Source organism: Athalia rosae, unplaced genomic scaffold, assembly GCF_917208135.1.
Source record: "Athalia rosae unplaced genomic scaffold, iyAthRosa1.1, whole genome shotgun sequence".
Taxonomy (NCBI): domain Eukaryota; kingdom Metazoa; phylum Arthropoda; class Insecta; order Hymenoptera; family Athaliidae; genus Athalia; species Athalia rosae.
In genome coordinates, this window is record NW_026019231.1 from 150,802 (window position 1) to 161,959 (window position 11,158).

The following is an 11,158-nucleotide window of genomic DNA, read 5'->3' on the forward strand; positions in this document are numbered from 1 at the left end:
ATTGTAAGAAGAATGGACATGAGATCCAGAATTGTTGGGCGCGGGCTCACAACAACTCGACTCGTCAGTCCGGTACCACCGCAACGGGGTCCGCGAATTGGCGACAGGCACCGCGAGGACGGTCTTCGCCGAACAAGTACAAAATGGACAATAGATACAACGGAAATGCTCCTCTACTCCCCGCCTCATCTTCTACTAGAAGGCAGCCTACCGACGGGGGAAAAAACTAAAGGGTGGCAGTTTTGTAGGGCATAAGCTGCCATTAAAGTTGGATCAACCAAGTCCCTCATTTAATTCAAATATTTTTCTCGTTCGCGGTTTTCGGCAAACGGGCCTTTACGCCTCCGGTACCGTGAACGGTGTCGATTGCCTTTGGGTGATCGACACAGGCGCTGAAGTGTCAGTGGTTCGCCCTGACCTCTTAAATATTTCGTCCAGGTCGGGTTGTTTGTCTTCCCTTCGGACGGTCTCAGGAGACACTACGCCAGTGCTTGGATCTTGCGACGTCGAGATCATCCTCGGAGAAGATTCCTCCCGGACAACCTTCAAGGTCCTCGCTGCGGAGATCGAAGATGACGGGATCCTCGGTATTGACTTTTTGAGGTCCCATCACTGCGAGATTTCTGCGCGTGATAATGTTTTGGTTATAGATGATATGAGAATTCCCCTCCTAACCAGTCGTTTGAAGAGTTGCTGTGCCGGGAAACCTGTGAAACCTGTGCACTTTTCCGGGGGAGGGAAGAGGATGTCGTCATTCTTTCGCGGACCGGATTTTTCTCCCTTCCACGAGGGAACGCTCCTCGAGTCCGGCAGACTACTGCTGTTGACCCACGGGGGACCGGTCCCTGTGTCCGGAGACTTCCCGTTGACCACCGAGGGACATCATCAACGAGTAAAACCCAGGGCAAGCTCCCTGAAGTCCCCCCGTACCTGCAGGATCTCCTGCAGCGCACGTTGCAGAATCTTGAGGAGCCGCAGAAGCGAAGATTCACGGAGCATCTACGAGATTTTCGGGAAGCGTTCGCTAGCGGACCTGAGGTCGTCGGACATTGTTCGATGACCTCACACAAAATTGATGTTGGAGGTACCGCCCCGATAAAACAAGCCGCACGGAGGCCACCCCTAGCCTCACGGGCAGAAGTCCTCAAATTAGTGAGCGATATGCAAAAGAATGGGGTAATTGAGCCTTCTTCGAGTCCGTGGGCCTCCCCGATCGTTTTGGTTTCCAAGAAAGATGGAACTAAGCGATTCTGCGTTGACTATCGTAGGCTCAACGATGTCACGAAGAAAGATTCGTAACCGCTCCCCCACATTGAGGATCTTCTTGATGCAGTTTCGGGCGCAATCTGGTTTTCGACGATTAATCTCCAGAGCGGTTATTGGCAGGTCGGAATGGCCGACGAGGACAGGGAGAAAACAGCGTTCAACGCCGGAGTCGGGGGATTCTGGCAGTTCAAAGTCATGCCCTTTGGCTTATGCAACGCTCCGGCTACTTTCGAAAGGGTTATGGAGAAAACATTGGAGGGCCTAACCCCGAAAATCTGCCTCGTCTACTTGGACGAAATCATTATCTTCTCGAGGACCTTCGAGGAGCATCTGGAGAACCACAAAGCAGTTTTCCAGCGTCTGCGTCTCGCTGGACTCAAAATGAGTCCGAAGAAATGTCACCTGTTCCAGAAGGAGGTGAATTTTCTTGGACACGTCGTGTCTGCGGATGGCGTTAAGACGGATCCGGCTAAAACCAAGGCAGTGGTGGAATGGCCTCGCCTCACTTGCAAGCCAGAGGTTCAGAGTTTCATCGGACTCTGTACCTACTATCGTCGTTTCGTGGAAAATTTCGCCACCCTTGCACGCCCCCTTCATCATTCATCGGGAGTAAACGTTCCGTTTGAGTGGGGTTCTGCCTGCGAAGAATCTTTCCGGAATCTCAAGAGTCGGCTGGTCACTGCACCTATCCTCGCCTACCCGATGCCCGATGAACTCTTCATCGTGGACTCCGATGCTTCGTTGAGTGGAATCGGAGGAGTTTCGTCGCAGAGGATTGATGAAGAAGAAAGGGTCGTGGACTACTTCAGCCGAGTTCTCTGTAAGCCGGAGCAGAATTACTGCGTTACACGGCGAGAACTCCTTGCTGCCGTGAAGTCGATTGCGCACTTCCATCATTATCTTTTTGGGCGAAGATTCCTTCTTCGGACGGACCACGCTTCGCTTCGTTGGCTTCTGTCCTTCAAATCTCCCGAAGGTCAGATTGCTCGATGGATCGAGAGGCTCGGGCAATATAATTTCGAGATCCAGCATCGCCCCGGCACCGCTCATGGTAATGCTGACGGTCTTTCACGGAGACCGTGCCTAGCGGACGCCTGTCGTCATTGCCCGCGCCACGAGGAGCGAGAGCAGCCGACAATAAGGCCCTTGGCTCTTTCCGATGATCTTTCGGACTGGAAGTCGCATCAGGAGGGAGATGCAGACCTTAAGAAGGTTATTGACTGGAAGAAGCTCGAAAGGCGCCCTGAATGGCAGGATATCGCTCCTTTCAGTCCGGAACTAGAGAATCTGTGGGCCCAGTGGGACTCCCTGTTTTTGAAGACCCTCTCTAAAGTCCGTGAGCGCTTCTCTTGGACGAATTCTCGCGCGGATGTTGAAAACTGGTGCAGCCATTGTGAGCTCTGCCTTTCAAGGAAGGGACCGCGGGGGAGAGGCAAGGGCCCCCTGCAAATATACTATGTCGGGGCCCCAGGTGAACGGATGGCTCTGGATATTTTGGGTCCACTTCCGAAAACGAAGTCTGGCAACCGCTATGCGCTAGTGGTTGTCGACTGCTTCACCCGTTGGCCCGAGGCCTTTGCGATCCCGGATTTCACCGCCAAAACTGTCGCGGGGGTCCTTGTGAATGAAGTGATCTACCGGCATGGTGTCCCGTTGGAGATTCATACGGATCAGGGCAGCAACTTCGAGTCGGCTTTGTTCCAAGAGACGATGAAACTCTTGGGAATCAAGAAAACAAGGACTACCCCCCTTCATCCCCAGTCAGACGGCATGGTCGAGCACCTCAATCGCACGATTTTGCAGTACCTGGCGACCTACGTCGATGAAAATCAACGGGATTGGGATGAGCATCTTCCGCTATTCCTTTTGGTGTATCGGTCCGCTAAACATGAGACGACTGGAGAGATTCCAGCTATGTTGGCGCTCGGACGCGAGCTGAAACTTCCGTCTCTACTGTTGCGTGGCCCTCCGCAAGAGGATTCTGACCCTCTGACCGTTCCCGAGTACGTCTCCGATTTGCGCAGGAAAATAGAGGAGGTGGAACGACTCGTAAGGGGGAAGATGCAGTTAACCTCGGACAGGGTCAAGGAACGTTACGACAGAAACGTTCGGGGCGGACGCTTTGAGCCCGGGGAGGAGGTTTGGTTGTTTCAACCAAGGAGGATACAGGGCAGAAGTCCGAAACTCCAAAGGAACTGGGAAGGACCGTACCGGATAATCGACCGGATCAACGATGTGGTGTACCGCATCCGGAAGCCCGCTGGGGGCAAATTCCGAGTCGTTCACGCCGACAGACTTGCGCTTTATAAGGGCGTACAAGATACTTTTCAAATCCGGGCGCTCGCGGCTCCTCCGGAGATTCCCAGCCCTGGCCAATTTGACCTCGCTTTGTCAAGTATGAGGGGAGAGGCTTAAGGATCGGACGCTCTTCGCCGTTCCTGCTCCCGTACTCGTCTTGGACGCACGGACTTCTCCTGACGAAGTTTTCCATGCATCCTGCTCCGAGGTCGCGGGCATTATTTCTTCGTGAATAAGCGTCTCAATTTAACCTTATGTAATGCAAGTATCTAAGGTTCCTGTTGTCTGCCCTACTAGCTTTGGTTTTTAATACTAGGTTAGGGTGTCGAACGAACTCCTCAAGGTTTTCTGTGGTTTTCCCTGAGGTTTTAGGCGAATGCCGGCTCGCTATGGGGCAATGGCGTTTTGTAAAGGGTCCACAGCCTCCAGCCAACCTCGATTTCTTTGACACCAACCCATGTGGAGTCCGGACATGGTTTGCGTCTCTCCTTGGAGGATTTAGAGTCGGGACGACTCTTTTCCGAAGGGGAGGGCAGTGTTACGGTGGGGGAAATCTCTGCACGGGATCTCAGCGTAAACGCATTGCATGGTCCGATAGGTAGGTTAGTGCCAGTCGAGTAGGGCTGCTGTCGCGCTATCATGACGTCGTGACCAACGTCATGATGTTTGATAGCGAGCAGTCGGCCGCCTCCTCTTGACGCTACCTCCAGACTCTTCGTTAAATGTCTTTGACGTCTGTTGATCTGACGTTGCCTAGTTGGCTGTTATCATTGTAAATAACAGTCTGTTCAGAACTCGCAAAGAGGGCGCACGCACCTTTTTCTGAATAAAATAGACTCATTGAAAATCCATTCCCCTGACCCATTTATTCCTACTCCGGTTATCCGCCCGGAGTAACAATATATATATACTTCAGTTTCAAATTTTTTGGTGCCGAGATGACACATCCGAAGTGAAATAATCAGCCGTCAGACTGCAAGCAGTGCGTCCCGTTTCCTGGACGACGACAAGAGACCACGAGAAAGGAAACACACTTTCAAGATCGAACCGTTACGGTACTGTGTTTTGGGTTTTTGAAATTGCAATTCTCCATTTTGACTAAGATATAGTGTAATTGTCATCGCTGTTCGTAATAATTCAGTCAACGTAGCTGCAATAGAGATCATTTAGTTCGTATTCTCGATTTGTAATAGGCCGGTGAGCGCGGGTCAGATTGCTCCGTTGCATAGATTATAGTTAGTTCCATTCCAAATTCTAGGGGCATCATATACTGTGCGATCACTCTTGTCATTAAAAGCTATTCAGTAGTATCTGCTATTCTCTATTCATTTGACCTAGAATCGCCTTAGTCCTAAAACCAAATTCATAAAAGAGCCCCTACCGAGAGGATAGTCGTGTGGAACTGTAAAGGTCTGACAAAAGGGAATGCACTAACGAAAGGGGCTCACTCTAGAGCGGGTGAGTATTTTTCTTTCTAATAATATCTTTGTTTTTTTATTTGTGGTGTTACGCGAGAAACTAGCCGCTCGACCTGCCCGTAGGTAACACACCAGCGCGTGCGTATAATCATTACGCAATGACCACCGATAGAAGGCCCAGTTGCTAGCGCGTAACTTCATACCCGACAGGTATAATGCGGCGGAAACGCAGAGGCAACTCTCCGGAAGCTAGTAGTTCCAGAATGTTTCGGCATAATAATAGCGACTGGCATCCGAGTAAACCGTATCCCTATTATCCGCGATCACCGTGGTCATATTCACCGGTGCCAAGATCTCCGTACGATCACCGCAACGACTATCTGTCAAGAAATTGGGCGACTGAGTTGGGCACCAAGGACTCCAGGTGAAAGAGAAATTCTACGCCTGAACCGCCCGTGGAATATTCAGGAGCATACTTCGACAATTGGTGCGAGAATATAAATGAATCGAGGAAACTGTCTCCCGATAATGAATCAAGGAATGCCGATTTTTTGAAGGGGTTTGAGACCCGCCGACCGGACGTGACAGCGGGACATCCCTCAACCGAGCGTCCAGTCAGGATAAGGTTCATGGAAAACGGCAAAGAGTCCTCGCACCAGAATCGCGTAAGAAGTCGCCCTTAGTGAGAATAACCGCGCCCAAAGTTCATCGTAAAACCGGAATATACAATATGATCGATACCGGGGCAGATATGAACCTCATTGAAAAGAGCGCGCTAGACTGAGACGCTTGAGGTGGGACTCCAAGGGCTGTAGCTATTACCGGAGTAGTATAGGCAAAGTATAGCGGGTCATAACAAATGACGTAACTGGCGCAAGTAGACGGTCCCCCCTGCCCCTTCAAGCCCAGGCGGTCATTGTCGCGCGTGTTTCCCTCCTCCCCTCGGTCTTGCGGATTGTCCAAAGCCAAGATGGTGCCCTTTTTTTGAAATCTGATTTGGTTACTGGTTTCGAAACTATGCGTGGTGTCGTTTCGGAAATTCTCAATACAAGATGGCGCCGATGTTCGAATTGCATCACGGCTGCTCAGCTACCGGCATCCTATCGGTGACCTACCTGTTCGAAAGACTTTTTTGCATCTGACTGACCATAGCCGAAGATCTCTGAGGCCCGCAACGCGGCTACGTGCTGCCCAGACAACGTCACTCTGGTATCTAAGTATTCGAGGGTGCACGAAAGTGTAAATTCTGCAAATATTTCCATAACATAACGAGTAGAGATTTTTGTCTCCAGATCTAAGGTAGTACAGAGTGTTCTCAACTGTAGATGATACAAAACGAACAATTTCATCTGGGCGACAATATAGCGGTGTTGTAATCATGTATCTGAGTCATACAAATTATGAGTTTCCCATCATTCTACTGATTTATGAATCCACTTCAACTACCCTTGGATCAAAACACTCTGTCTCATATTGCCCACAACATACGACGGAAATAAGTGCGTCATTTTGCGGAATCCTATATCCAACTGCAAACATACCACTTCTTGCGCAGTCTCTATGTCGTCGCACACGGCCCCGTATATCTGCTGCAGAGTCGGCGCTTTGATTTTCCTGGCCGTGATTACAGAAGCGAAGTAGCGGACGACCGATTTGTTGGACTTATTGACGTCCCCCAGCAGCGCATCCAGCTAAAGCAGCTGCTCGTTTGCGCAGCGTGCTATGTGTTTCAGGCCGTCGAGATTACTTTTTACATCACGATCACCAAGGTGTAAACCTTTCGCCTCTTGGCCCCCTACGTCGCGGTATCCTCTGCATCATCCTCCAAAGGTGAGTTTCTGATAATGGCATCGTCACCGTTGCCCGATGTTTCGGTCAAGTAAACCGTGATCACCTTCGCACCGTGAGCCGTTGTAGAACGCGAAGAATACCCGCTATCTAGCGCGATCGTATTGTTCACCATCGCGAAGAGGTTGCCACCAGAAGCATCTCTCTTCTGAAAGTATTCCTCCAGCTACGGCAAATTTGCAATCAGGCCGTCCCAACCCTCCAATCCTTACGACACATCGCAAGGCTTGTTGATCAATTGCACGACGGGTTCAAAAGTGCCGTTGATGCGAAAGCGAAGTCCCACGGTGAGTATTTTCGACCACGAAGCGTTCAACCTATACGTCGACGATAGGTGAAGATGACGGTCCGACTTTTTCGAAGCTTTTTCAAAGGTTCGGAACAACTTGCTGCACCCTTCTCGCGACGATCCAGATCTTCCTGACGCCATGGTTGCGTGTGATCAGATTTAGAAATACTGACTGGATTGCGATGGTCGGTCGGTCGTCCACGCCGTTCCGTTAGTTTGCACAAATCAGCAAAATTATCTGGTTGCCGGTGGGCCTCACATCAAGTTGCCGAGACGCCTGCGCGATCCCAAAAAGCACATACGTATTTACGCACAATAACAGGACATCAAAATCTCACATTTCTTACTCACCCTAGTGCACCGCACAGTGCAACACATTCTCCCCCCACTTCGCCTGTACAAAATTTGGGGGTAGCTGGTGAATGGTACCCCCACCGGTCACCCAGTCGCTGGTCAAAAGTGAATTATTTATAAAAAAGTCAGTCATCGTCTTCGTCACAGTCGTTCTCGACGTAATTTGGCAGTTTTAGTTTTAATCATCTTTAGGGTCCTCCGTCGCGTACCCCTCGTCCTCCAGTGGCACCTCGTCATCCAACGGACCATTCAACCCGTCAACCAACCCGTCAACCAACCCGTCGTCACACCCACCCTGAGGCCACCTATTCACCTCCTGATTGTCGTCACCTTCACCGTGGTTGTAACCCTCGATCCTCTGACCGTCTACAAACCACTTCAACTCGTCCGAAAATGGTACTACCTCGGCAAGCCACCTCTCAACGCTATCCGCAATCCACCCTTAAATCTCCCCCTCGGACACCCGTCCTGGGGCCCCGTACACCAGGTGATCCGACACCTCGAAAACCGCCTCTTCGCTACTCCAGTGCGACATGTAGTCGTAGTACCCGAAATCCCGCTACCTAGCGTAGAAGTCATCTAGGGCCACTCCTGAGGGATCTTTTTCGACCTCTACGCCGGGGATCGGGATTTCGGGGACGACGACTACATGCTTCAACTATCCCCCCTGACGGGCCTCGGCATAGAGCCAATGGTCGCGAGGGTCCACCAGAGCCAGCACCTCGTCAGGATGGACGTATTCTGCCATGTTTTTGCGAACACGCCAATGAGAAATGATTATCGCAATTGATTTCACGGAACCACTGTACTTTGCACGACTGTATCAGATACCAGCCTTTTCTGGCCCACTAGCGACACTAACAAAATTTCTAATGTCCAGAGAAGATGATCTTACTCTTTCGCGCAATGGCTTTATAATGAATTAACTCTGCGGCCGCGAGCACATTCTCAGGTGAACATCCAGCCATAGTCGCAGGAACGCATACGCGCATCATTTGTCACATTGATACAATGTGCATCGCGAATAGAAGAACGGGGCACTGGCTGACCGAGGTCATTTTTGAACAAAGAGCCCCTATTGCGATGCAGCGCAGAAATCGCAACGACGCAATTTTTGCGAAGACTGGCTCATGCGGAGGAGCGGGCCCCAGCTTGGGCAGCGGCGGACTTCAAAAAGTCGCCTCTCGGATAAGAATCTGTAAAATTTGCACTTGGCCGAGTCAACACTCCCGCGCTTACCTCGAGATGGCTCTACCGCTATGACCGCTATGAGACACAAGTTTTGACCATGCTGCGCCTGCATACGAAGAATCTTCAAACGCATCTGGGCATCTGTAGCGTTCATGAGACGCATACATGAAAAAAAACGATAAGTACGACGAACGCTCTTCTTCCATTTTGCGCCGGGGTGGGGAGTATACATGAGAAATGACACATGTATACTCGCTGTCAATTCAAAACTACTGGATTAACTTCGCGCAGATTAACTTGCAACACTGCAAAGCGGCCTCAGCTATACATAGCAGGGACCTTGCAGTGGAGCACACAGACATATCACTCATACAAGAACCATGGGTATACAAGAGTCTTGTAAGGGGGTCGGAATCAAGGAATGGATTAATTTTGTGCAGAATAGGGGCGCAAGACGATCCGGGCCCCAAGGCGGCTATTTACATCAAAAGTAGACACCAGGCACTTAAATTGAACCAGTTCTGCAACAGAGACCTGGTGGCAGCATTAGTAAGACTGAAGCTTGCCCGGGGAGGGACCACCGACATGGTGGTGGCATCAGCATACCTGCCCTATGACTCGAAGTATCCACCACCTACGGAGGAACTTAAGGCGCTGGTAAGGTACTGCACAAGCGAAGGGCTCGAACTGCTGGTAGGGTGCGACGCAAACTCGCACCACACGGTATGGGGCAGCTCTAATACAAACAGGAGGGGAGTAGCTCTATTGGAGTACCTTACCCTGGAGCGGCTGGAAATTCTCAACAGGGGATCGAAGCCCACATTCATCAACTCCCTTAGGAGGGAGGTGATTGACCTAACTCTGTGCACCAGTAAGGTGGTACACATGACCGAATACATAAAGCTATCACAGACTTCAGTAATGATGATAATAATAATTTCGTTTTGTGCCCTGATAAACTACAAGCTATCATCGATGAACAAAAATCATCAGAAAAACTTACTGATTTAAAAAATTTTAAGATTGGTCGCGTTGTTGGAAATTGTTGTAATGAAACTGTTAATCGGCTTTCGACGGATGCTTTGAAAATTCGTTCAAAAAGTACTGAGCTTTATTCTATATGGTTGGCTGAACGACAAAACCGCATAACAGCTAGTAGAGCTTACTTATTACTTACTTATTATTCAAATAAAAATCCAGACTGGAAAAAAAAATCTATTGACTACTTTTATGGTCCTTCATTTAGCAATGAAAATACAAAATACGGTTGAGAGCAAGAAACTTTTGCACGGGAAGCTTACATTAATTTGGTGTCTATGGAAATAGTTGAATGTGGTTTAATTATTTCAGAATCAAATCCGTGGTTAGGCTGTTCTCCGGATGGTATTGTTTTTAAAGATAATAAACCGTTTAAAGTTATTGGAATGAAATGCCCGATAAGGGGTAAACATAAGGGTATTGAGGAGACTGCAGATCAATTAAATAGTTAACTAAACAACATGGTGAAGTTACTCTAAAAGTTAAGCATATGTATTACGCTTAAGTTCAACCAAGTATGGCAATATAAACTTATCATCTACAGATTTCATAATATATTCTTCTTTTGATAAAGAAATGAAGATAATACCTATTAGTTTGAATGCAAAATTCACGGAACCTTTATTAAGAACTTTAAAAAAAGTATATTTCTACAAAATGTTACATAATATATGTTTAAAACAACAAGAGGAGAATGACAAACTAAAAGTACAATAAAAATCAGTATAATTATTAATTATAAGTTTCATTTATAATTCTACTCTGTACTTCTTTTGTAAAAATGAGTTAACAATGTAATAAAACATTTTTAAAAATTATTCAAATCACTAATAACATCATGTAAATCCTCAGTAACATTTTTCTGATTTTCCATAAATTTTTCATCTTTCAAAATAGGCTGGCTTAAGTTGGCAACTGCACAAATAATAGTGAAAATTTTTACAACTTTATGAAGGAGTCCAATCGGCATTTTTGATGATGAAATTCCAAAACTTTATATACGCTGATCACATCGCTCAACGTGCACACGAGCTTTGGCAATTCGGCGTCCATTCATTGCTTTAACTTCCGGAAACTGTTTTCGGTTCTTTCAGAAAGCTGGTGAAATTAATTTTACATAATTTTTTTGACAATAATCATCGATAGTAAAGCCTCGACCAGTCATAACATCATCTTTTTGATCGAACTTCTCAATGATCTCACTCTGTTCAAAGATTGCATTGTCAGAAACTCGTCCACCAAAAGGTTTGCTAATAGAAGAAATCAAACTAGAAGGTGTGACAGGAGTCATAAATTTGACCGTGTAACAACTTTTATATCGCGAATAAGTTACCACTTGGCAACACAAAGGTTTTGGTCTTTGAATTGAAATTTTAGTGCAATCAATAACCGCGCGAACATTTTCAAACCCGATAAAATCAAAAGGAATATTCTTCAGAATATTTTCTTTTTTAAG

At 48.0% G+C, this 11,158-nt stretch overlaps 1 protein-coding gene across 1 annotated transcript; it reads left to right on the forward strand.

Moving 5' to 3' along the window:
• Window positions 1-572: 572 nt before the first annotated feature.
• Window positions 573-1,729, forward strand: LOC125502191. Its single transcript, XM_048659986.1, has 2 exons — window positions 573-587; window positions 679-1,729. Exons 1-2 carry the CDS (start codon window positions 573-575, stop codon window positions 1,297-1,299), a joined length of 636 nt encoding a protein of 211 aa, XP_048515943.1. The 3' UTR covers window positions 1,300-1,729.
• Window positions 1,730-11,158: the final 9,429 nt, after the last annotated feature.